This window comes from Erinaceus europaeus, chromosome 18, assembly GCF_950295315.1.
Source record: "Erinaceus europaeus chromosome 18, mEriEur2.1, whole genome shotgun sequence".
NCBI lineage: Eukaryota > Metazoa > Chordata > Mammalia > Eulipotyphla > Erinaceidae > Erinaceus > Erinaceus europaeus.
Window position 1 is genome coordinate 18762595 of NC_080179.1, and position 26756 is coordinate 18789350.

Genomic DNA, 26756 nt, shown 5'->3' on the forward strand with positions numbered 1-26756 from the left:
AGAAATGGAGAGAGGAGGGGAAGACAGAGAGGACGAGAGAAAGATAGACACCTGTAGACCTGCTTCACTTTTTGTGAAGCGACTCCCCTGCAGGTGGAGAGTGGGCGGCTAGAATCCCGATCATTAGGCCAGTCGGTGCACTTCGCTACGTGCGCTACCACCGGACTCCCAGCATTCTAACAAGATCACTAGGCGATTTGTAGGCTCTTAACCACTCTGCTAAGATACACTAACCTAAGGGTGGCTTCCTCAAATAGGCTAGCACTTTAGCAACTTGGCGATAACCTTGGACTCAAGAAAATGACTTTTATGGGATCAGCAAGATAGCTGACCTAAGCCAGCTGCTTTGCCAGAACAAGACCTGGGCTCAGGCCCCACCCCCGCTGCACTGGGGGAAACTGTTGTGTTGTCCTTCCCCTCTCTCTCTCTGGGCTCTCGGCTCTCCCTCTCTGAGGTCTCGCTCCCTGCTCTCCCCCGTGGTCGGCCATTGCCGGCTGGCTCCACGTGGTCTGAACCAAACCTCCCCCCCATCCTATAATAAAGAATTGTGTACCCCTTTGCTCTGGACGTCCGCTCTCTTCTCCGCGGTGCAGCCCGACACCAGACCTCCGCAACAACACTTCCCTTTCTTCCTCTCTCTCTTTCTGATAAAGTTGGCTTGGAGCAGTGAATATCTGATACTGATCAAAAACAAGCTATAGCCTAGTAGGTATGATCTAATGTAAGTTCAAGGTGGACTTCCTGAGCACTTTCTCTTCTGTATAGTCGTAAAGGAGCAGAGCTGAGGCTTGCCTTCCTTTTAAAGGAAACCAAAAATGAAAGTATGTAAGAACTGAGATAAGGTCTTAAAAGTCTCTTGTCAGAAACCACCACGCAAACAAGAGAGACTCCTTACAGAATGGGAGACTAAAAAAAAAAAATTATTAGATAGGACAGAGAGAAATTTAAAGGGGAGGGGACACAGGAAGTGGGAGACGATAGACACCTGTGGACCTGCTTCACTGCTGGTGAATCAGAACCCCTGCAGGTAGGGAGTAGGGGCTCAACTTTCGTCCTTGTGCCTAACCAGGTTCACCACCGCCTAGCCCCCAAGAAGATCTTTACATGCCATACACTGGGCAAAAGACTAATAACCAAAATATACAAAGAGCTCACAAAACTCAGCAACAACAACAAATGACCTCATCCAAAAAATGAGGAAAGGATATGAATAGAACATTTACCAAAGAGATCCAAAGGCCAGCAGACATATGAAAAAAATGCTTCAAATCATTGTCAGAGAAATGCAAATAAGGACAATGAAATATCACTTCACCCCTGTATGTCATGCATCAGAAATGCCAGCAACAACAAAGGCTAAAGTGGTTGTGGGGACAAAACAACCCTCTTTCACTGCTGGTGGGAATGTAAATTGGTCTAACCCATATGGAGAGCAGTCTGGAAGCAGGCTAGAAATGGACCTCCCCTATGATCCTGCAATTCCTCTTCTAGGGATATATGCCCAAAAGATCTAAAAAGATCTGTGTATACTTATGTTCATAGCAGCACAATTTGTAATAGTCAAAACCTAGGTATCCAACAACAGATGAGTGGCTAAGAAAGTTATGGTATACACAACAGAATTCTACCAAGTTACTAAGGGTAATGAATTCACATTCTTCACTTCATCTTAGATGGAAGTTGAAGGAGTCATGTGAAGTAAGATAAGCCAGAAAAAAATATGAATATGGGATGACCTCACTCATAGGCAGAATTTAAGAAACAGAAACAGGAGAAACACAAAGCAGAACCTGAATTGGGTTTGGTGTATAGCACCAAAGTTAAGGACTGGGCATGGGGTGGGCTTTTAGGCACGATTGTGGACACTCTGGTGGGGGGGTTAGAATGTCTTGTAGAGGTTGGGGGGGGTGGAAATAGCATAATGCTTAGGCAAAGACTTTCATGCCTGAGGCTCTGAAGTCCCAGGTTCAATCCCCACCATTACTATAAGCCAAAGGGGAATAGTGCTCTAGTAAAAAAAAAAAAAGTGGTGGGGTGCAGGCAGTGGGGTAAGAGTACATAAGGACCTGCACAAGGATCCATGTTCAAGCCCCCAGCTCCTAACCTGTTGGGGAAGGCGGGGTCGCTTCACAAGTGGTGAAGCAGGTATGCAGGTGTCTTATCTTTCTCCCTATCTTCCCTCCCCTCTCAATTTATGTTCTATCAAAATTACTAAATTAATTAATTAAATAAATAAATAAATAGAAAAAATGGTCACAGGAGTAGTGGATTCATAGTGCAGGCACTAAACCCCAGTGATAACCCTGGAGGCAAAAAAAAAAAAAAAAAAAAAGAATTGCAGAAAACAGAAATTTTATACATGTACCAACAACTATACTTACTGTTTTAAAAATCATCAACCCCTCAATGAAAAGATTCTCTTTTTCTTTTTTGCACTGTTCAGCTCTGGCTTATGGTGGTTGGGGGATTGAACCTGGTACTTTGGAGCCTCAGGCATGAGAGTCTGTTTGCATAACCAATATGCTATCTACCTTCCACCCAGCTTTTTTTTTTCTTTTTTTTTTTTTTTTAATAAACCTCATTAGGAGAGTAGGGGAAAACATAAGATGAAACTTGGATTTGGTGTAATGTATGGCACCAAAGCAAAGGACTGGAAAAGAATGGGAAGGAGTGGTCCGGGAGGTGGCACAGTGGATAAAGCATCAGACTATCAAACATGAGGTCTTGAGTTCAATCCCCAGCAACACATGTACCAAAGTGGTCTGGTTCTTTCCTCCTATTTTTCTCATAAATAAATTAATTAATTAAGCAAAAAAGAATGGGAAGGGATGGGATGAAGGGACAGTGGGGTCCTGGTGTATCATGAGGAAGAGGACCTGAGGTTAAGGGAGCAAGTCTTCCAGACACCAATCAAGGGAAGATCAGAGGTTGTGCCTATGTGTCAAAGAATGTACTGTAAACCGTAATTTTCCAATTAAAAAATATTACAATCTTCCACTCCAGGGAAAAAGAAATAATTATATAATGATTTCAAGATGAGGGTTGAACCTATGTATCTGTACTATAAAAATCAATCCCTAATAAAGTATAAGTTCATAATTTCAAGATCCTTACACCTTGACTCTATGTTCCCTGCCCATACATATATTATAGTTAGACTGTAAGGTCTGAAATGGAATTTAACATAGAAACAAGTTCAGTCTAACTTGCACAACATGTTTGTTGACAAGCAGCTGTAACTTAAGAGTTAGATCTGCAGCACTTTTTAGTTACTTCTGGGTATTTTGACTTGCATATTATAGCTGTGATCACCAGTGAAACATGGGTACGATAGACATCGAAACGTAAGGAGACAAAAGGTTCTGTAACAACTGAAATAAATTATTTCCCCATCTGTGAAATGAAGAAGTGGGACTAACTTCCCATGTTCCCTTCCTATTTTAACATTGTCATTCTACATGAATAAGCACAATTATAAAAAATAACATTTAGTAAGTAATTCATGATAATCTCACTCCTTACAAGAAACTATGAGGTGAGTACTAGTATCGACCATTTGACAGACAAAAGACATTGGGCCACATACCTATCATTGACTCACCAGGGTTATGTCCCAGCAACCTGACCCAAGCCTTTTCTTACATGCCCTGCTCGAATGCCTCCTCCTTTATGGCAAATATATTACTTACTACCTTTTCAGCTCTTGCAACTGGTGCAGAGAAAACACAAGTAGAAATGAGGCAGTGGGCATAGCCCTTTCCATGAAGACTCTAGAAATGACTCAGGCCATTCAACCACCTGTAAGGCAGGTCTCAACCGTGACTCTACTTCCAGTGTAATCTTGAAAGCATTTACCAATTACATTCCTGATGCCTGGCTCCCACCCAAGATATTCTAGTGTCAACCTGGGCGTTGGGTTTTTTGTTTTGCTTCAAATCTTCCCAGGAGTTTGTTATTTATTTAATGAGAAAACCATAGTAACATTCTGGCATATTCAATGCTAGAGGTTGAATTTAGGACCTCATGCTCCTATGTCCAGAGTTCTACCACATTGCCACTTACCTCCCAAGATGAATTTCCCAGGAATTCAAATATGTAACCAGATTGAGACTGTCTAGTTCAAATTTTCTGGGACTAAAACTGATTTCAGAGAAACATTCCAACCATATAGGATTGTGTCAGCTGCTGATATGGCAAGGTCTGTGGTCTGTTCACTTAGCCTCCTCCCTGGCCATATAAAGCCATTTAAAAAAAATATTTTATTTATGTATTCCCTTTTGTTGCCCTTGTTGTTTTATTGTTGTAGTTATTATTGTTGTCGTCGTCGTTGTTGGATAGGACAGAGAGAAATGGAGAGAGGAGGGGAAGACAGAGAGGAGGAGAGAAAGATAAGAGACACCTGCAGACCTGCTTCACCACCTGTGAAGCGACTCCCCTGCAGGTGGGGAGCCGGGGTTCGAACTGGGATCCTTATGCCAGTCATTGTGCTTTGCGCCACCTGCGCTTAACCCGCTGTGCTACAGCCAGACTCCCATAAAGCCAAATTTTGAATTCTATTTACATAACATGGATTCACCTTTGCTAGCACTGTTGCCTTACATGTTTAGCTTCCCATGAAAGGCTTGACCCAGTGTTATTTGTATGTTTATTCCCATAACTCAGTAACACCCTTGAACCTTAAGGGACAATTATTAATCATATGTTTCTCCATCTCAAAATAACAGGACCTTGAATGAACTCTTGCTACCGTTTACGGTGGACTGAATACCCATCTTCTTTGCTGTCTCTAAAGCAGCACCCTCTTTCCCAAGTTTCTTGAGACATTGTAATAGCTGTTCCACAAGGAGGAAGATTGTTTGAACAATTTTATCTGATATTTGCCAACACAGGTGTGTTGCTTCCATGACCTTGGCACAGGCAGCCTGAGAGATGGCTCCAGGCCAAGGGCAAAGAAAAGATTGGGGTAAGTAAGCTTTGCTGCTACAGAAATCGGACTTGACTCCTGCAGAGCAATCACCAGCCATTCGCTGGCTAGTTTTGCCCTTGTCATTCAATGCCTGACTAGTTTATTCACTGTCACTGTGTTTTACAGTTCACTTATCTTTAGAGGATATAACCAGGAATCCCTTTATAGCTTTCCCTGTAGATGTGCCTATTGCTGGCACCTGTGCAGACCTGCCCTTAGCCATTTCTTTCCAATACTCCCCCATTCTAATACTTGAATTAGAGTCCTTTCAGAATCAGCAATACCTGTTTTTTTGCTTTTTTAAAAAAATTTATTTTCTTTTTTGTTGCCCTTTTTTTTTGTTGTTGTAGTTATTATTGTTGTTGTTGCTGATGTCATCATTGTTGGATAGGACAGAGAGAAAATGGAGAGAGGAGGGGAAGAGAGAGGGTTGGAAAGATAAACACCTGCAGACCTGCTTCACTGCCTGTGAAGCGACTCACCTGCAGGTGGGGAGCCGGGGGCTCGAACCAGGACCCTTTCACTGGTCACTACTCTTTGCGCCACCTGCGCTTAACCTTCTGCACCACTGGCCAGTGCCCTATTATAGGTATTTAAATGTATTCATGGGGCTTTGTCTTTAAAGTGTTCACAATGGTCAGTCATGAGGTATCTATCACATACTTCCTGGAGTGGTAATACCTGTCTGATTTTCAGTTCTAAGAAGACTATGGGGATACAGAACTGCTAGTACAGTAGAAAACTATCAATATCACCTAACATATAGGTAATAAGATCTTAGTGTGAAAATATACTCAACCCAGGACATGGTACACTGTGTGGCTGTATCTGTATCTTAGTTCACTAAATTGTAATAATCCAGTTAAAATCCTTTGGTGAAGAAATTACGAATTCATTCAGTTCTATTGTAACAGTTCTGGTGACTGGTGGGAGTCACAGTTGGACTGCGCTTATATATAAAAGTTTAAAAAGAAAACAACTTAGCCATAAGAACTTTTGTTCTTTATGCATGGTGTCACTGCTAAGTAATACCTTATCCTTCATGGGAATAAACCTTTATTTTTTTTAAATATTTTTTTTATTTTTCTTTTGTTGCCCTTGTTGGTTTTTATTGTTGTTGTTATTGATGTCGTCGTCATTGTTGGATAGGTCAGAGAGAAATGGAGAGAGGAGGGGAACACAGAGAGGGCGAGAGAAAGATAGACACCTGCAGACCTGCTTCACCTCCTGTGAAGCCACTCCCCTGCAGGTGGGGAACTGGGGGCTTGAATAGGGATCCTTAGGCGGGTCCTTGCGCATTGCGCCATGTGCGTTTAGCCCACTGTGCTACTGCCCGACTTCAAGGAATAAACTTTTAAAGCAGATATGCAAACAGACAATTCTTAATGTACAGGTGTCTTGAATAAGTCATCTCTGAGATCACTTTCTTTTGAGCATCAACTGTGCTGTGGGAAAGAAAGGGGGAGGATAAAAAGAAACCCGTTTTAAGTACACTGCATTTGTGGGTCACTAATACCTTTGGGTGATCTGAGATATTAGATACTAATAATAGTAAAAAAAGAAAAAAATTGGAAACGGTTTTATAAAATGGAATAGCAGCTCAGGCTACTGCTTATAATAGTTTGCTTTGCAGTTTTACTAAGCAATGAACACTTTCATAAAAAAATTTATTTCACACTTTTTATACAAATATCCACAGGCATTTTCTAATGATGGAATCATTTTACAATGCTAGTTAGTATAAAAATGTATCAAATGCAAACAGACCAGTGACTTGACTTGAGATGACATTTTTAACAACTATAAATTTAAACATTACATTCTTGCTTCTTGTTGGTAATTACTTTGTAGCCCACCCTCCCTTCCCTTTTCAGGACATTCGTTTTTTAATAACCAAGGTCTAGAAACACTTTCAAAATATCAGTTTCTTAGCAAACTATAAAGCCAATGCATAAGGTTCCAAGCTACCTAAGCAAGAAACTGAGATTTTTAAAGTTACGACCAATTTCAGCCAAGTTTTTGTAAACAAAATATCATTTGCAAAACTTTTTGGGAATGAAAATTCCAAAGTACATCTTGAATAGTGTCCTTAGTATCTTAAGGGCATGTGATTTCTGTAAGGAAAAAGAACAACCCAAACTTCAATGCAACAATGGTACACGAAGCTCTGTGATTTCCTTTTAAAAGATTGAGACACTGCTTGCACTGAATCCAAACAAATTAGCACCTGGTTTGCTATTGTCCCCATATAAGTTAACATTCTGAAGCACAATAATTAAAAACTTAGCTCTCTTATCTTCTCAGGCTCCACTGAATGGACAGAAACAATGTCTCTCTCTCCCAGCCATTTTTACAATTAAAACCACTGTAAATAAAATTCCTGTTAAGAGTAGTCTCAAAATAAGTCTGAGAATATAGAGATGGGAGGAAGCAAAGCTAAAAAACTAGGACACTGATGAAATGGTTCCAAAAAAAGTCAGAAGCTGTGATATTCGACTTATCTGACATTTGGTGTCAGCTATTCAGTAGTCTTACACTGGATCAGTTTGGAGTCACTGCAGAAACTCACTATTTCTTTAAAGTCCTGAATATACAGTATTTGCAGCAGTGACAAAACTCTATTTATGTTCAATATACAAACCCATTATTTCCAAGAGTTCCTGAAAGTTAGAGCATGAAAGTCAGAAATACCACACAGGGCTCTCAACTAAAAATATTCAGTATCTGGTCAACAGTTAAGTCTCTTTAACATTCCTATTTCTTAAACAAACCACTTGGGTTTGAAGAGAGGGGGTAAAGATGTGATAAAGGTAGATATTTCAATAACTTAAATCTATCTGTCAGTGATAATTCTCTGGTATATTTATAAAGAGTTATTTTCTTTATTTTTTTTTCAGTAACTTTGGTCAAATCAATGACCTCCCATGTTCTGATTGTTTAATCCAGCCTGGAGGGTAAAGGAGAGTCTTTGGTTTGTTAGTAACAAAACGGTTTGTAGAAAGAAAAAAAATAAATATCATACACAAATAAGTATATCATTCAAGTCTGTTGTGCCTGTGTGTATTAGTGAAAACGGACAATGAAACCTTTGTGTATCTGGTGTGAGCATGTTTCACCCATTCAGCAGATGGAGAAAGATGGCAGCATGGCAATATTACCTCCTATTGCACATTTAATTTCAGATAGCACTTTAAGTGGACACACAACTACCCGGCTGGCAAAGTCTTGTCACTTGAGACAACAAAGTGGTGTGTTCTCCGGTCCTATGGGAAGAATGTCTCCAGAGGCAGTCACGGGGTTAGGATGGTGACGGCCGGTGCCTTCTTCCAGCTATACTAGTGTAGCTGCAGGCTCGACTGGGCGGGCCCTCTGCTAGCACATGTAAGTCAGCCACACCAAAATCAAAGGCAGTTCAAGAAAAAAAAAAATCCATTTCAACAATCTTTAAATTTGGTCGTGCAAAACAGGAGCCCTAGCCTTAGGACATTTAACTATGTCCAGAGGTGAAACTGTAGGTTCGGACTATTATGTCGTTTTTCTGAAATCAACAGCCAGGTATTGAATAGGGTTTTTTTTTTTTTTTTTTTTTTAAGCCACTCGAATCTCTGAGTTAGATTTTTTTTTAAAAAAGGCAGTCTGGGTGCTGTGAAGTCTGTTCGGCTTCTCTAGGAGTAGCTTTCATTCTCATTCCACCTTGTGATCCACTGTTTTTTTTCAAGGCTATCGTATTTTTCATCTTTGATCTCTCGTTCTTCTTTCCGGATTCTGACAGCATGGTATCGGGGAACGCTGTCATCGTACCTAGAGCGTTTAAAGAATCCACACTGGGGGGGGGGTGGGGGGGAAGAGGAACAGAAACAAATTAAGTCACTGTAAGAAGAGCAAGAGCAAAATGGGAATATCTGTGCTTTGTGTTTCAGCTATGCCTACATATGGACCACGGGGAAAAAGAGTTTTAAGAAAGAACAAGTTGAGAGAAATAATAATACTCAGGAGGAACAAATGGAAGAGGAGAACAACTGTAAAACCAGAAGAAATGTACATTTTCATTCTTTTTTTTTAAATATTTTGACAGTAAAAGTGTTTGCGCTTTTAATAATCACTATACTGAGTGTAAAAGATCTGATTCTCACCTTATTGGACGATCATGTTAATGTAAAGAAAACCTATTTAAAATATCATAAACAGTTTATTTCCTGCCCCTTTCCACTAATAAAATGGAAATCAAGTCACAGCGGCTTACAAATTGCTATATAAAAATGCCAGTGTTCAAATGGTCGATTTAAGAATCTTCCATCCTCCTAAGTTCTAATACACGTATCACTTTAGCTAGAAGATAATTAAAAATGCCTGGATTTGCTGTTGTTTCCAAATCAAGCTGTCTCATTAATAAATCACATAGTAACTATGTTGTGCAATAAAATCAATCATGCGCTACATAAAGCTTGAGGAAAATACCATTAGACTTTATTTTAGAGCACCCCCCTTTCTTTTTGCAAAAGACATAAACATCTAAATGACTGACATATATATTTCAGTTTAGAAAATATTCAATCTGACTCAAAGGACATGTCTGGAAAACTTTTAAATCAGATTGCACACTTTAAATCAACGAAATACATGCACTTTGTAAAAAGAGTGCTTTCAATTTAAAGATACAGCTAGCTAGCTAGATAGATGAGGTTGAGATTTAGAATGACTGATTAATGATTTATTTTGTGACACCAGTAGGAACAAAAATATTTATGTTAAATTATCTGCTGTTGTAATAGTCATGGGCCAAAACAAACTTTTGGATGTATTTATTGCTACATCAGTAAGAAAAATGGACAGAGTGGTAGTTTTGTTTCAGGGTCATTACTACCTCATTTAATTTTTTGTGCAAAAGAAACTAAGTCAGATACCTATCCACGACAAGATGTAGCTCTTGCTTCATTTAAGCAAGGAAGCAAATCAAGGTTGTTATGTAATACTGAGATGGGAATGATGGGATTCATCCTGACAGAGCCATGAAAGGGATTATAAGAGTAATCCTCTCATGCCCACAGAAATGGAAAAAGGAATTGTAGCCAAATTCCTGTTTCCATGGATGTGCAAATAAAAGAAGCAAAACATGAATTTAAATCAACTGAGGTTGAATAAAATTTCTAGGCACATGAAACAGGTCAAATCCCATTATAACATGCTGAAATTAGAACACTCCAGAGCATTTCTGTACTAGAAATTCATAAATTAAAATTACTTTGGTAATGAACCACCTTCTGAATTTGGTCATAATATCTATGCAGTCACAGTTTGTTGTAATGGTCTTTGACCTGTAGTAGACATGCAGACATGCTTAGCTATCATGAAACAGTTTCTGAGCAACATGTAAAGCATTCCAAGCCTTCCCCATCATTTCATAGCAGAGATTAAAAAAAAAAAATGACAGTAAGAAAGCCCTCTCATGAAAAAGAAATGTTTCCAACATGCAACAGGTTAATTAGGCAGTCAACACAAGCTTCCATCTGTGGGAAATTTCAAAATGGACAAGAAATCTAGGATGGTTTCTTATGCATTTCTGAAATTCCAAGTGGGATGCTACATCCTGGATCAACAACACCTGGAAAATTGGGCTACTCCGGAGGTCTAAAGCCTCCTTGTGTGTGTATGTAGACGGAAATCTTCTTCATTGCTGTGGGTAATGTTTAAACAACAACACAGAATAACTCACCTGCATCAAAAGATTCTTTGTGTATTAAAAAAAAAAAAAAAAAAACCAGAACAAAACTGTGTTTTCAAGTGAATAAAATAAATCCAAGCAAGGCAAGCCAGTGTGGACATTTGGAAACATCTGTTAATGAGACACACACAGCAAGCTGTTGCTTTTAAAGTTAGCCACCACAACCATAGCAGGTCCCACAGCTAGCAATTAAAAAACACTGATCAATTACCAATTACAGAAGTAGATCAATATTATGCATCAGAAGTAAGCCTCTCTTTATCAGATGGCTGAGCATGGATCTCAGCCTTGTGATAGGTGGCATCATAATGATCTTTCTTATTTCTCTTGAAGAAACCACACTACAAGGAAGCAAGGTATTTAGTCAGTTTTACAGTCCTGTGTATAAGAATGAAACAAAAGAAAACCTCAGATATCAATCTGTTTTCTCCTTATAGCTTTGTGTGCAGAGAGACTGTTAATAGAACAACCAAAAATGAAGTCACTGCACTACAGTAAATTGTGTCAATAATCAACACAACTTTTATCATTGTGGGCCTCTGGCCAAATGCTTATATGGGTGACAGCTAGCTGATTTTTCTAAGAGGAATCCAGAAATCAAAATTATTCAAAGGAAAGATTCTTTAAATTGATTCTATAAGGAGGAAATTTGACTAGACATTTGATTATAACTTGGGGTATCTTCTTAGTGCATACAAATACGGATCCTGAAAGTCAAACAACTGACACCTGCAGTTGACTGAAACCTGGGTTAGAGAATAACTTCTCTAAGTAATATTTAGCATACATCCAGATAAAGTAAACAGATACAGTACTGTTGTGTCTTTCACAGTAAATTTTATGGAACAAATGCCGACTGCTTAAGGCCTTTAGGTTTATGGGGTTAATCACAATATAAACTGGAAGACTCCATCATGAAAGACTGATTGCTGTCATTCTCACAAACACTGACCCACCTTGTAACCTGGAAGTAATAGGAATCTATATGCCCTTCAGGTTAGGTCACTCTAAATGAGTATAAAAATATAATTCCACTTTCTACTATCATCTCCTCTATTTGAGGAAAACGTTTTCTATTTACTTTTGTCTGATTCATAAGGTCATGAGACTGCCCTTTGAAAAGCAACTTGATTGAATAAATCTCTACCCTCTAGAATATCCTGCTTTCTGGTATGGCAACTCAAGAAAATAAAATACCGAGTCTGCTTTGCATTGTATGATAGTCACTAACTACATATAACTTCATATTTTAAATTATTATTAATTTCAACACCTGCTAGAGCTCAACAGCCACCTGTGAACACTCACTACCGTGCTAGACAATAAAGCTTCCGAACATTTCCAATATGGCAGAAAGTCTGTGACTCTCAATTCAGTTTACAGTGAACAGACCCAGTTATCTTTCCATAATGCATGCTAGTAAAAGGGATGAACCAGGAACCAGAATCCTGGCCCATCCTCCAATGTGGAAGTATTTCATATATAAAAAATGTATAGGCATCTCTGTCTGCAAAATGAAGCTGACTAAACCAGACCGGAGATTCTTCTCCTTGATCTCCAAACAGAATTCAGTGCAAAAATTCCAAATTTTTTAAAATTTTATTTATTTATTCCCTTTTGTTGCCCTTGTTGTTTTATTGTTGTAGTTATTGTTGTTGTCGTTGTTGGATAGGACAGAGAGAAATGGAGAGAGGAGGGGAAGACAGAGAGGAGGAGAGAAAGAAAGACACCTGCAGACCTGCTTCACCGCCTGTGAAGTGACTCCCCTGCAGGTGGGGAGCCGGGGTTCGAACCGGGATCCTTATGCCAGTCCTTGTGCTTTGCACCACCTGCGCTTAACCCGCTGCGCTACAGCCCGACTCCCAAAAATCCCAAAATTTAAGACGCATAAAATGAGAAGTTCTGTGGCTGGAGTGATAATATACACTTTAACTCCACTGGCTCACCTTATTCTTGACATATACAAGGACACACAACACCCATTTAAAAGCCTCTAAGCCAGACTCCTTTCTGACCTTAAAACTCTAACTCTAACAACATATTTTTCAAAATGCAGTTTCAGAAAGAGAAATATCTAAAAATAAAAAGGATTTTCATGTGGGGATTGTAGAAGTTGTCTGATTACTTGAGAGTCCTTCTGTGTCTGGATATTTTAGAGTTTCTAAAGTAAAACGAACTAATGAAATTGTCTAATCAATTCATTAAACAGTCAAAGCAAGCTTATGGCACAGGCAATTAAAGTGGCTTGCCCAAGACTGGACACCTTATAGACTGCGCCTGCCTCCCATAAATACTGCCAATAAAGAAAGCTTTGAAAAATATGTGTATTTGTGATCAACTCCAGAAAATATAATAATACTGTTCTCAAAGGTAAAGCCTCAAAATCAGTTTTGATATTTTCAGGACATTTATACTGACTGTGCCTGCCAGAGAAACCTACTAGCTGAGGGTTTACTTCAGAAGTAAAATTGATTAATGTTCCACGAGAGGCGAATCTTGGCATGAGCAAAATAACTAACTTCCAACACATTTGGAAGGCAGAAACAATTTTTTTTTAATTTAAAAATACAAAAAAAAAAAAAGTTGGAAAAGAAAATTTCTTGGCAAAATAAAGAAAAAAGAGGTGCCCAATATGTGAAAGTAAGAACATCCCGGATCCTTGTACTATCCATTATACTCTTGGATTCAAGGGAAGATTAAGAATGTTTTCATTCTAGATACTGTTGGCTCAGGTTCCTAATTCTTTCCTGAAACCCTCTGGATCAGACATGTCTAGAGATTCAGGATTTTGGACATTTTAGAAAAATAATGCACTATAAACATAATACCATTGTAATCAAAACATTAATGTTTCTTCAGTGGAACTGGTGAAGACAAGAGATACTCTGAATAACCTTTCACCATCATCCTGAATTCTGCTGCCTAAAGAAAAAAATCACCACAAACTTTCAGTTTTTAGAATTGTTTGGGATTTGTAATTGCAGACAGAGGACAATGCTCACTTGAGAAAAATTCAAAATCTGTAGGTTCTAATCTTTGGCAACAAAAGAAAACACACTTTTTGTAAATTGGACTATTTACTGGTAATAAGCAGAGGGGGAGAGATTACATTTTATGTGAAGGCAGAGTGTTCAATTCTAACAAACATGATACTGAACCTTAAATTTGATCTCTATGATCAATTCACTGTGCTTAATTTTTTCATCATTTCATAGTTTTCTATCCCTACTCAAGCTGCAAATACAACAAACCTCAGAGTCTGAAATGAGCAGTTATTTAGCAGGGATACAGATTTAGATTAATGTGATAACCAACAATTCTGGATCCAACAATAGACCCAAAACTGAATCCTAAATGAGGAAAATGCCATTGATCTTAGATAAAGAAAATACTGAAGTAGTAAAAAATTTTTTAAAATGACTATTTGCCAAACATACTAAGCTAAAAGAAAACTACCAAACTTGAACATTTAAGAAACTTAAACAACTAATATGCCTTTAAATAAAAAGCATTAAGTTAGTATCAAGTATTCATTATAAAACTCTCAAAGTTTGCTATATATTGGAAAATTTTCATGATGGAGAAAATGAAGCAAGATATACACATTATCAGTGTTAAAAACATCAAAATATTAATTTACATTAAAATACTAATTTATATTAAAATACATTAAAATATTAATTTACATTAAAACTGGAAATATTGTGTTACAAATCTCAAATGCTAGGTGTGACTTACCTTCCATAGTAAAAACACTAATAAAGCAAGCATCAATATTCCAGCAATAACAGCCACTAAGATGATCCACCAGGGAACTCCTGAATATTGAGCTGCAGTTTTTGAAGGAAACACAGTCACACGAACCTATGTGGAAAAAGGAATTATTATCAGCTAGGGTGAGAGTTTACAGTTAAGCCAAGATTTCATAGTTCTTGGGAATGGGTGGTAATTCATCCAGTAGATGGTATAAATTACTATGCATGTGGACCTAGGCTCAAGCCCCTGGCCCCCACCTGTAACAGAGAAGCTTCACAAGTGATGAATAGTGCTCCAAGTGTCTCTCTTTTTCTTTCCCTCCCTGTCTTTGACCCTCTATAAAGAGTCCATAGTTCTAACTCAAGCTGCTGGACATAGTTTGGATAATGCAACTTATAGATTAAATGTGATGCCTTTTTGATGCAAGATTCTGTTTATTATAAAACATCATTTTCAGAGACCTTCCTTAGTGATCATTTACCAGAACCTGGAAAACGCTGGAATGAATATATATATATATCATCAACAATATATATTGTTGTTGATGTCGTCATTGCTGGATAGGACAGAGAGAAATGGAGAGAGAAGACAGAGAGGGGAAGAGAATGATAAGACACCTGCAGACCTACTTCACCGCTGTGAAGTGACTCTCCTGCAGGTGGGAAGCTGGGGACCTGAACCGGGACCCCTATGCTGGTCCTTGCACTTGGCGCCACATGCACTTAACCCGCTGTGCTACCGCCTGACTCCGAGAATCAGGTATTTTTTAAATTAGCTTCCAACAATGGAAATGAAGGGGTCAGTTTGCTCACAATTCATCTCTATTCCTCACTCAAATTTTAAAGATGTGAAATATAAAATCTGGATTGGAGCTGCAGTGACTTGCACACCATATTAATACTTATTTATTTATTTATTTATGAGATAGAGAAAAATCGGGAGGGGAAGATGGAAAGGAGAGAGAAACTCGCAGCACTGCTCCACCACTTGAGAAGCTTCCTTCTTGCAGTTGGGGGATTGAGGGATTGAACCCATGTCCTTGTGCATTGTAACATGTGCTTAAACAGGTGCACCACCGCCCAGTCCCCTTATACCATTTTTTTTTTCCCTCCTCCAGGGTTATTGCTGGGCTCAGTGCCTGCACCATGAATCCACCGCTCCTGGAGGCTATTTCCCCCCCCCCCCCTTTTGTTGCCCTTGTTGTAGCTTCGTTGTGGTTATTATTATTGCCCTTGTTGACGCAATTCGTTGTTGGATAGGATAGAGAGAAATGGAGAGAGGAGGGGAAGACAGAGAAGGGAAGAGAAAGATAGACACCTGCAGACCTGCTTCACCGCCTGTGAAGCGACTCCCCTGCAGGTGGGGAGCCGGGGGCTCGAACCGGGATCCTTACGCCGGTCCCTGAGCTTTGCGCCATATGCGCTTAACCCACTGCGCCACCGCCCGACCCCCCCCTTATACCATTTTTATCTTTTCCTTAGGATATCAAAATAAAGATCCTCATCAACAATAAAATTTCTTAAAATGACTGAGTGCTAGCTTCTGCAATGTATGGACAGACTAGAACCTCAGTTCATTCAGAAGCAATTTAGAGCTTCAAGTTACAGCTGAAGGAAATTTTAGGCTCTAAACATTTGACAGTTGGCAAATACCAATTAAGTAGAAATAGTGTTGCTTCAGAAACTTTAAAAATTCCTTATGACAATTCACAGCAACTTTATTAAGGTGGGTTTAGAAATCAGGTGGATTTCTGTGATGCCAAGAGACTGTTTTTCAAAGCACATAAAAGAATAGATGATTAATTATGATCTTATAAACTATCCTGATTAGAGATAAGCCAATTTGAAGTTTAATATTTCTGAATTAAGGAACTGTAAAGGGTGGTGGAAGGTAGATAGCATAACGGTTATGCAAAGAAGACTCTCATGCCTGAGACTCCAAAGTCCCAGGTTCAATCTCTCACACCACCATAAACTAGAGCTGAGGCGCCCTCTGGTGGAAAAAAGAAAAGGAAGAAAGAAAGAGGAATTGTAAAGGGCAAACAAAACCATTTAACTTCCAAGAAATGCTTTTAGTCAAGAACTCTAAATAGAACTGCATTTTGGAAAATTCCTAAAAATGCTTCCTTTTTTTTTTAATAAAAGAATTTTATTATTTTATTAACAAGATAGATAGAAGGAGAGAAAGAGAAGCAGAATCATTCTGGTACATGCGTTGCCAGAGACTGAACTCAGGAACTCATGTTTAGAGTCCAACAACTTTATCTACTACACCAACTCCTGGAACACTAAAAATGCTTATGTGCCCACACTGTGACATAATACTTCCCAAACTCTTTACCATGTCATTAAAGTGTCTCTTGAGTTAAATTCTAGAGAACAGCTTATCAAACTCATTAGTTGACGGTTCCATGTGATCCCCTAAGATACCATATCAAATAATGAGCTGGAATAATATGCTGAGACAATACCTTGAGGCCAAGGTAACCACAAATCCTGGTGAGTCTGGGGTACTCTGGGTTTACACCACTTGTAGCATTCTGTGAAAGTGAAGTCCCTGACTTACCCTGTCAAGTCCCCTACAAATCCCTGACACTGAAGAGGGAAAGAAGCAAAATGAACGAATACAAGACTTATTCCAGGAATCCCTGACTAAAGGTATACTACAATCTCTATTCCTTGCCCTGTTCATTTGCTTTCTTTTTCTGATTTCTAAATGAAAATCTAGACTCTCCCTCCTGCCAACATATCTTTGGTAAACAGGTTGATTCCATAGGATTTGTAAAAAAAAAAAAAAAAAAAAAAAAAAAACACTTTACTTTTTGCCTCATGTCCTTTTTGGGCTAAACTCCCCTCCATTCTGCTTTCTAAACTCCTCTGCATTAATGAAGTTACTTAAGATTATGTTTAGGGCCAGCTAAGTTCCTCTGAATTTCTGGACCTCCCCCAAGTGTACAGGAGGCCTATTTATGTGTTATTAATAAATTTCCCTTTACTTTTTGTCTCATCAATATGCCTTGTTTATTATTATTATTTTTTGTTTCTGTTGTTGTTTTGCCCAGCCTCTGAAAAACTCCTTGGGGTACAATGTGACTTCTTTCCACCCTCACTGAGCCAAAAGCTCTCAAATATACCCTGAAGATTGCTCTTTTTTATTTTTCTTGTTTCAGTGATTCTAGTAAACATGGCTTGGGGTGGTGTCACCTTAGGGCATTACCTGAAAGTCGCTCAAACACTACTAGGAGGAAATGAGTGCCAGAGAAGCATGTCAGGCCTCAGGCTTGGAGTAGAGGCAAAGTGACGTGCTGGCAACTGAGTGAAGATGGCAGGAAACCTCTCACCTGTGTGCCTGCGTTCGGCAGCTTGATGTTGTCAGTGGCAGCAATCACATCAATGGAAGCCCGGACAAGAATGTCCAGGTAGTTCATTTTGGAATATTCCTGTTTGGAGACACAAAGATAGAGAATCCATTAGGAAATGAGATATGCCTGAGCAGGTCTCCAGTGACTTCAGGGGATGACCTTGTGGGGGTGGAGGCACACCTCTAGAAATGTGCTGTTCCATAACCTGGAGCGCAGAACCACAGAGGCCTTGCTGTCCAGTCCCCTCAGCGGACATTTGATGTTCACACAGTTCACGTTTACACTGCAGTTCTGGAGAGAGAAGACGATTGGTTACGATGCCACGGTCTGGACAAGACCTTCCTCGCTCCTCTAGAAAATATTCACTAATGGTCATGAAAATATACTCACAAGGGTCTGGTACTTTCTTTCAGCAAACAAAGAAAACTTTCTGCTGTCATCTATCTGTTTTTCGGCGATTTCTCGTTTCCTTCTTGAGTTGTGAGACTCCTGAAAGGGATTATTTCCAAAATAGTTACAACTGCCATTCATTATTTGTCACCACTGTACAAACTTCCTGAGACCCTCTAAAACAGTGTCAAACTCACAGAATTGATGTTTTCCCTTCTCCAGTCAACAGAGGCAAAGAAATAGTTTAGCTTTGCTCAACAATTTGTTTGGCTTCGTATGTTAACTCTCTTTTCAGTCACCAGGTTCCAGATGTCATCAGGATGCCAGCCAGGCTTCCCTGGACTGAAGACCCCACCAATGTGTCCTGGAGCTCCGCTTCCCCAGAGACCCACCCTACTGGGGAAAGAGAGAGGCAGACTGGGAGTATGGACCGACCAGTCAACGCCCATGTTCAGCGGGGAAGCAATTACAGAAGCCAGACCTTCTACCTTCTGCAACCCACAATGACCTGGGTCCATGCTCCCAGAGGGATAGAGAGTGGGAAAGCTATCAGGGGAGGGAGTGGGATATGGAGATTGGGTGGTGGGAATTGTGTGGAATTATGCCCCTCCTACCCTATGGTTTTGTTAATTAATCCTTTCTTAAATAAAAAAGAAAAAAATAAATAAATAGTTTAGCTTTAAAATCAAGAAATGTTATTTTTAGAAATTTACTTCAAGTTTATTGACTACAGTCATTTATTCCCACTCTGACCTCAAACCTCGGGAAAAGGGAAGATGTTTTGTGTGTTCCTGTCTCCTTACCAAAAGGTGAGCGTCCTCAGACCTCAATCCTATTTCTAGTAATCAGCTCAGTAACTCACATGGAAAAATGTCAGCACACCTTGAGTACGATTAACACAGGAGAATAGAACTGAAGCAAAGAGAACTAGCACGTGGCCTATTTGAAGTAGAGTACTGAGAAATAAGTCAGGGAGAAGTTTTAAAAATGCATTTTCATTAAAAGAAGGACTAGGAATAACAGACCATGTTGTTTTTAGAGTTGAAGAATAACAGGCTTATACCATACACTAATACATGATGCCAGTCACTGTCTGAGCACTGATTATACTACTCACCTTAAATTTAAACTAATGTGGGGAGTAAGGGCTATGTACTTGTAGTTTTTAGTACAATAATATATAGGTCCTGATTATTATTATATCCCCAGCTTGAATTAAGAAATGACTTTATTGGTCTGGGAGGTGGTGCAGTAAATAAAGCACTGGATTCTCAAGCATGAGGTCCTGAGTTTGATCCCTGGCAGCACATATACCAGAGTGACATCTAGGTCTTTCTCCCTCTCTCCTCCTGTATTTCTCATAAATAAATAAATAAAATATTAAGAAAGAAAGAAAGGAAGGAAGGAAGGAAGAAAGAAAGGGGCCAGGTGGTAGCGCAGCGGGTTAAGCGCATGTGGTGCAAAGCACAAGGACCGGGGTAAGGAACCCAGTTCGAGCCCCCTGATCCCCAACTGCAGGGGAGTCGCTTCACAGGCAGTGAAGCAGGTCTGCAGGTGTCTGTCTTTCTCTCCCCCTCTCTATCTTCCCTTCCTCTCTCAATTTCTCTCTGTCCTATCCAACAACAACAATATTAACAGCAATGATAGACAATGAGGGCAACAAAAGAGAAAAAATAGCCTCCAGGAGCAGTGGATTCGTAGTGCAGGCACCGAGCCCCAGCAATAACCCTGGAGGCAAAAAAAAAGAAAGAAAGAAAGGAAGAAAGAAAGAGAGAAAGAAAGAAGTGACTTTAAAAATAGTTGCTGAATGGTAGCTACATAACTTTAAGAATAAATGAAAGGGGCCGGGTGGTGGTGCACCTGGTTGAGTGTACATGTTACAATGCGCAAGGACCCAGGTTCAAGCCCCTGGTCCCCACCTGCAGGGGGAGAGCTTCACAAGTGGTGAAGCAGGGCTGCAGGTGTCTCTCTATCCCCCTCCCTTCCCTCTCGATTTCTGACTGTCTCTATCCAATAAAGATAAAAAAAAATAAAAATAAAAATAAATGAAATAAAGCAAGAAAAAAAAGAATTTTAAATAAGAGGAACAGACATGTAGCAACAATGTAAGTTCAAGTCAAAACAGAATACAAGTGATGATAATAATAATAGACAGTGTGAGCAGTGCAGAGGAGGTAGGAGTGTGGAGTGTTTGACCTCACAGTGCTAAGTTCCAAGGCAGAACCTGCCTCTTAGCTAAGTGATTCCCCAGAAAGTTAGAATCTGAGTTTCAAATTTGTCAAGAAAAGAGGGAAAAGACAAAAATACCTTCTAGGACTATCAAGAGAATGATATAAAAATACGTCCCTGGAGTCGGGTGGTAGTGCAGCGGGTTAAGTGCATGTGGTGCAAAGCCCAAGGACCAGCTTAAGGATCCCAGTTGGAGCCCCCGGCTCCCCACCTGCAGGGGAGTCGCTTCACAGGTGTTGAAGCAGGTCTGCAGGTGTCTGTGTTTCTCTCCCCCTCTCTGTCTTCCCCTCCTCTCTCCATTTCTCTCTGTCCTATCCATCATCAACAACATCAATAACAACAATAAAAAAAAAACAAGGGCAACAAAAGGGAAAATAAATATTTTTTAAAAAGTATGTCCCTACAGTGACTGAGGGACAAGTGCTCAATAAATATTTACCATTTTAATAAACATGAATTAAAAAGGAAACTTTCCATTTCACTTGTAAGGTACTAGCACCTTCTGTAGTGAGTTTGGTTTACCCAGGGTCTTCCCACCCTAGTTAGGAATGCAGCCCAGTTCTCATTATCCTGGGTCGTAAAGTTCTGGAAAATGTCATTTCAACTAACACCGAGTAACTGAAATTTAGATGTAATATAAGCTGGCAATCAGAGTTCCTCAAGCTGATCTGGCTACTCAACCTTAAAAGACAACTTGTAACACCAAAGAGAAGGTCAACATGTCACAGTATTAGGTAAAGAAAGCAGTCAGCTAACCCACAGTTAGCTGCTCTTATTTAGACCTATGGAGACATGAGATAAGTTCATCAACATACCTTTAGGTTTAGAAGGTTTATTTCATTCTGTGGCTCACAAGCTATCTCTTCCAGTCCTTTGGATTCTACTTTTACCAAATAAAGCAACCATTTGCCATTGCTAATTTCTTTTGGCCACTGGATATTCAAGGTTGCTGTGCCGAGGTTTCTAAGAGGTTTGCCTAAGTTAATTACCTGTTAGGAAATAACACTGTTATCTCAATGTAATACTCAATATAAAATCAAAGTTGTAGCTCCTATTGTCAACAGGAAAAAAGTCAAAATATTTGGCATCATCTTACAATTAAAGCCAAGGTTTCAAAATCAAATGACAAATAAGAGTATTCAAAGTAGAGATGCATAATTAAAGATTTCTGTCAGTGGAAATAAAAGGTCAGAGAAATTACTTCAGTTCAATGCAGGAATAACTGCTGTGTGCAACTGAGTCTGTAGAAAAGACCTACAGTGCTCTCAACATGCCCAGAGAAGTGAAGTGTGTTTGTCAAGTCCTCTGTAATCACCCATTTGGCAGATGACAAAGCCTGTGCCTTGGCAGTGCGCTTATCTGCTTCTGGGAAATGCTACCCCTTCCCAACATGAAGTTGAGTTTGTCCTCAATATTCAGGTAGACTGGGGGAGCCCCTGAAAGGCTGAAGAAAACCATTACTGCAGTCAGAAATCTACACAAGGCCTCACTGAAGACAGAACCACTTGCTGCAGCTGAAGCCAGATGAGGTCATGGTACTCTTTGTCTGCACAGTGGTCTGCACTGGAATCCACAGACTTCTCCTATAACCATAAGCATCATGATGACCTGTCACTGCTGTGACTCTAATGCCAGGGAACATACAGAATTCAACTTCTTTAGTCCTGCTGAAGTCAGGGGCGGGTCCATTATGCCAATTCAGACTTTCACAACAACCAGTGGTGTGAAGCAGCCAGACGCAAGCCCACGTGTAACTTATGACCCGATTCTATGCCATGCATTTCGATTATTCAGCTAGACTGAGGAAACTCACTGTGACTGCCTACTTTGAAATGGTTCGACCCAACAAAAGTCTTCCTTGCTGGCATAGGCCAAATTTACAATCATTGTGACCTGACTGGGCTTGTGAAAGGTTAACACTGACTATACACACTAAGAGAGATGGCCTTACAATGGAGAAATAAACTGTGAACACATTGTAAAGACAAATATAAATTACTTTGAAACTTAGTTTAGTTTTGTTTTATAGGCTGGTGTGTGAATGTGTGTTCACCAAGTATTCATTTGTCTCTCTACCACACATACATTAAAACTAGTGAGAAAAAGATCCAACTGAACCGAATTCTTTTCTTGTTGCTGTTCCTTTTTAAAGTTGATTTGCCACTGGTTTACAAAATAATGTAAGTTTCAGAAGTGTGGCTTCACAACTTGATTTACTATAGTATTTTATTTATTTATTTATTATTGGAATAGAGACAGAGAAATTGAGAGGGAAGGGGGAGATAGAGAGGGAGAGGGACAGAGAGACATCTGCAGCCCTCCTTCACCACTTGTGAAGCTTTCCCCCTGCAGGTGGGGGCCAGGGGCTTGAACCCAGGTCCTTGTACACTGTAAAATGTGTGCTCAACCAGGTGCACCACCACCTGGCCCCCTTGATAACTGTATATACCACACGGTACCCAGCACAACCAAGTTCCAGTCCCTTTCACCACTATCAAATTAACTCAACACTCCTCCCTCCCATCCCTCCTGCTCTGGTAGTTACCATTTTATTGTCATTGTACCAAGAGTTACTTTCATTACTTAACTAGATTCTGAACAGTCTTAGGTTGAATGACAGTGTTGTATTCCATTTTCAAAGACAAAACTTTTATAAGCCAGTTCGTTGCTTAAAAACTGATAAAAATTCATGTTTAACTCAACATTTCCACCAAGCTTATGAATCACAATTTATTGAAGCTATTTATTAAAAGTACATATCCTAAGACTATTGTATATATTAGCTTCTGCTGTATACGATAAATGGACCAACTGCTCCAACTTACATTAAACTCATACTCTATTAAACTTCCCACTTCATCTTCCGATTTCATAGCTTGCTCACCGAGAACTGTACCTCCAAAATATACCTGGGAAGGTTTAGCAACTCTGTTAAATTGAAAAACACCATTTTTAGTGAGGATTGCTAATGGTTCTTTCAAACACTGGTCTGTTATGCTAAACACAGACACTTACCCAGAGACGGATAAAAGCAGTTCGATAACCACTTTGGCTTTCGCTGTAATTGAAGCCAAATTATCTTGATTGCTTGTCCTGAAAAGGGAAATGAAACAAAAGGGCTTTATTTTAACAGCCAGTTTTCTCATTACCATTACATTTTTTTTATGAGCTATCAGGGCCGATTCACTGACTGCCTGTGTTTTCACGAAATAATTCTGAATGGGAAGGTTGGAGTAACTCACGTTTCCAACTTCAGATTAATATCCAGATCTGTGGTGTCAAAGGTGAGCTCAGTTGTACTTAAGATCAAATAAAAAGTAACCTAGAGGACAGAAATAGCCCTTAGTCCAGATCACCCGCATGGAAACCATAATTTTTAAAACCACAAAAGACAAGACATAAAAGCATCACCTACATTGGAGTTTCTTTTAAAAGGGTTTCCAAGCTCACAGTCTGCTTGCGAGCCATTCTGGTTGGCAATACAACTCAATTGTTTTTCCTGTAACAGAAATACACACTAGATCATCATACGTTCACTAGGCACAGATGTGGTCTTTCCCTCTCAGCTGGTCCCTAAACATACTTACGGGGAAAGCCCTCACTTCTCGATATGCAGAATAAGTCAACGTATCTGGAAATGTCGCGATGAGTTTGGCTTCATGAGCGTCATCGCCATCTCTTGTGGGATCCCTTGCGCTGGAAGGGCTGTTTGTCACTGTGATTTCTAGCGCTATGTCCCTCTGGTCTTTTAGAACGAGTTCTGGTATGCCTTTCTGACTATTAAAAAACAAAAAGGAAAATGAGAAAAGTCGTCAGTACCTTAAGTCGGAACAAAAAGTCACTGCAAAGCTAGTTCTTTTTTTTTATTATTATTGATTATATTTTTTTTACTAGTTTTACAGAGAGCCTCTTACATGGGTAAATAAGAAAACTTGTCTTGATTTCCTTCTCGGGTACAGAATTTATATTCCAGTTTAAGGTTGCTGTTACATACATTGTCATCTCCACACCCCTCTTTTAGGAAGTGTACCTGCAGGAAAACAAAACCATGGTGATTCACCCTATTTAGGGTCAAGCAAGGCGTCTTAATAGAGAAATGAACTCTATGGAAACTGACAGGCAATCTAGGTGGCAACTACCAAACAGAAGTGGAACCTCAAACATACTCTGCAGTGCAATGCATCAAATGCTTGTTCTGTTCTTTAAGAAAACTATATTTGCCTGTATGTAATATGGATACCACTGTCCTACATCACAAATAGTGATGCTACTTAACATGGGGTCATATATATATATATATATATATATATATATATATATATATATATATATTTTTTTTTTTTTTTTTTTTGCCTCTAGGGTTATTGCTGGGACTCGGTGCCTGCACCATGAATCCACTGCTCCTAGAGGCTATTTTTTTCCCCCTTTTGTTGCCCTGGATGGTCTATCGTTGTTGTAGTTATTATTATTGTTTTATTGCCATTGTTGTTGTTGGATAGAACAGAGAGAAATGAAGAGAGGAGGGGAATACAGAGAGGGGGAGAGAAAGAGAGACACCTGCTTCACCACCTGTGAAGCGACTCCCCTGCAGGTGGGGAGCTGGGGGCTCGAACCGGGATCCATACACCGGTCCTTGCGCTTTGCTCCATATGCGCTTAACCCGCAGCACTACCACCTGACTCCCGGGGTTGTATGTTTTAACTGATCTTCCCAAAAGATCTATGAGAAAGATACCATAATGAGTCTCACTGTGCTAATCAATAAGCAAACAGGGATTAAGGTCAGGCACAGTGCTAAATGGACTTGGTAACTGTACAAATGATTAGGGAAAACTATTCCCTTGCTTATTGAACATGGCTGCAGAGTTGGGGATTTACACAAGAAACACCAATGTGATCACAGATAACGGAAGTGTATCAAGAAATCTAAGCAACTATTCTTAGTGATAATAAAGACTAACAGTGTGTGCAGATTTAGATTTCAGCTCCTAAGCTAACATAGCAACATTTACTTTTGAAGTTTTAGGGGCCAGGTGGTGGCATACCAGGTTAAGTGCACACAGTACTACATGCAAAGACCCAGGTTCTAGCTCCCACTCCCCACCTGCAGCAGAGACGCTTTATGAGTGGTGAAGCAGGTCTGCAGGTGTCTGTCTTTCTTGTTCCCTCTCTATCTCCCCAGGCCCTCTCAATTTCTCTCAGTTCTATGAAATAAAATGGGGGGGGGGTGGTCGCCAGAAGCAGTGGATTCCTAGTGCTAACACCAAGCCCCAGCAGCTGGAGGCAAAAAAAAAAAAAAAGTTATATCAAGGGGGTTACAGAACTAGGATTTGTAACACAAGTTAGATTCTGACAGTACATAAGTAATAGCAAATCAAGATGTCACAGCTCCCCCAACCAGATCTTGTACTGCAACAGTTCTCAAGCCTCTGAAGCCTAGCAAGTACATTCCATCTCCTTAACACTGTGTCGCAAACCCCATGTCTGATCTTTACGACTGCTTTCTACATTAGGGCACTAAGGGACTTTTTTTTTTTAACTAATACTTTTTTCCCTTGTTGAATTCTGACATTCTTTGATTAAATCTTCAGTATAAGAAGTTTGTTTTATATATTTTAATGTTCTCATTGGCAAAAATACCACATATTTTTCTTTCTATATATAGCTGTAGGAGTAACCAGGGGCCGGGTGACATACCTGGCTGAGCACACACACTACAGTGCACAAGGACCTGGGTTTAAGCCCTTGGTCTTCACCAGCAGGGAGGAAGATTCACAAGTGGTGAAGCAGGGCTGCAGGTGTCTCTTTCTCTCTCTCCCTCTTCCTCTCAATTTCTCACTGTCTCTATATAATAATAAATAAGTGAATAAATGGAAAAGGAGTAACCAGATGTGAGAACAGATAAGTTCTGCTAGTTATATTCTCAGACAGGTATCATGGCAAAACTTATGAAGAAAAATATCCTTTGGTTCAAAATTGTATTCCTAGTTCTCTGTATATATGTATGTATTTATTTACTGGATAGAGCCAGTCAGAAATTGAGAGGGAAGGGGAAGATAGAGAAGGGAAGAGACAGAGTGATACTTGCAGAACTGCTTCACCACTTGTGAAGCTTCCCCCCTGCAGCTGGGGACCAGAGGCTTGAACATTATAACACGTGCACTAAGCCAGCTGTGCCACTGCCGGGCCCCTTTCTTCATTCTTTGTATATTCACTACCAATTTGTGAAGCCAATCTTCTCTTAAAAACATGGCCCTATATTAAAGTTTAGTTAAGACAAAGGACACTTAATTTCTATCACTTTTAAAGACATTAGATTTAACATAATATCAC

General features: G+C 39.7%; 1 protein-coding gene across 3 annotated transcripts in view; it reads right to left on the bottom strand.

Annotated features, from left to right (window-relative positions):
• Positions 1–6626: 6626 nt before the first annotated feature.
• Positions 6627–26756, bottom strand: part of ITGA6 (integrin subunit alpha 6) — a 98003-nt gene continuing 77873 nt past the window's right edge. For 2 of the 3 annotated variants that reach the window (XM_016190054.2, XM_007527208.3), the window contains 12 exons: positions 24339–24454; positions 24012–24201; positions 23840–23923; positions 23667–23746; positions 23440–23517; positions 23250–23352; positions 21240–21413; positions 18196–18294; positions 17986–18096; positions 17785–17883; positions 14427–14552; positions 6627–8790 (listed from right to left, as the gene is read on the bottom strand). In XM_016190054.2, coding sequence (XP_016045540.2) covers positions 8632–8790; positions 14427–14552; positions 17785–17883; positions 17986–18096; positions 18196–18294; positions 21240–21413; positions 23250–23352; positions 23440–23517; positions 23667–23746; positions 23840–23923; positions 24012–24201; positions 24339–24454 — 1419 coding nt within the window. In that variant the 3' untranslated portion in view covers positions 6627–8631. Of the gene's footprint in view, positions 8791–10899; positions 11030–14426; positions 14553–17784; positions 17884–17985; positions 18097–18195; positions 18295–21239; positions 21414–23249; positions 23353–23439; positions 23518–23666; positions 23747–23839; positions 23924–24011; positions 24202–24338; positions 24455–26756 lie in introns of all 3 variants that reach the window. The other variant, XM_016190055.2, reaches the window with a different exon arrangement.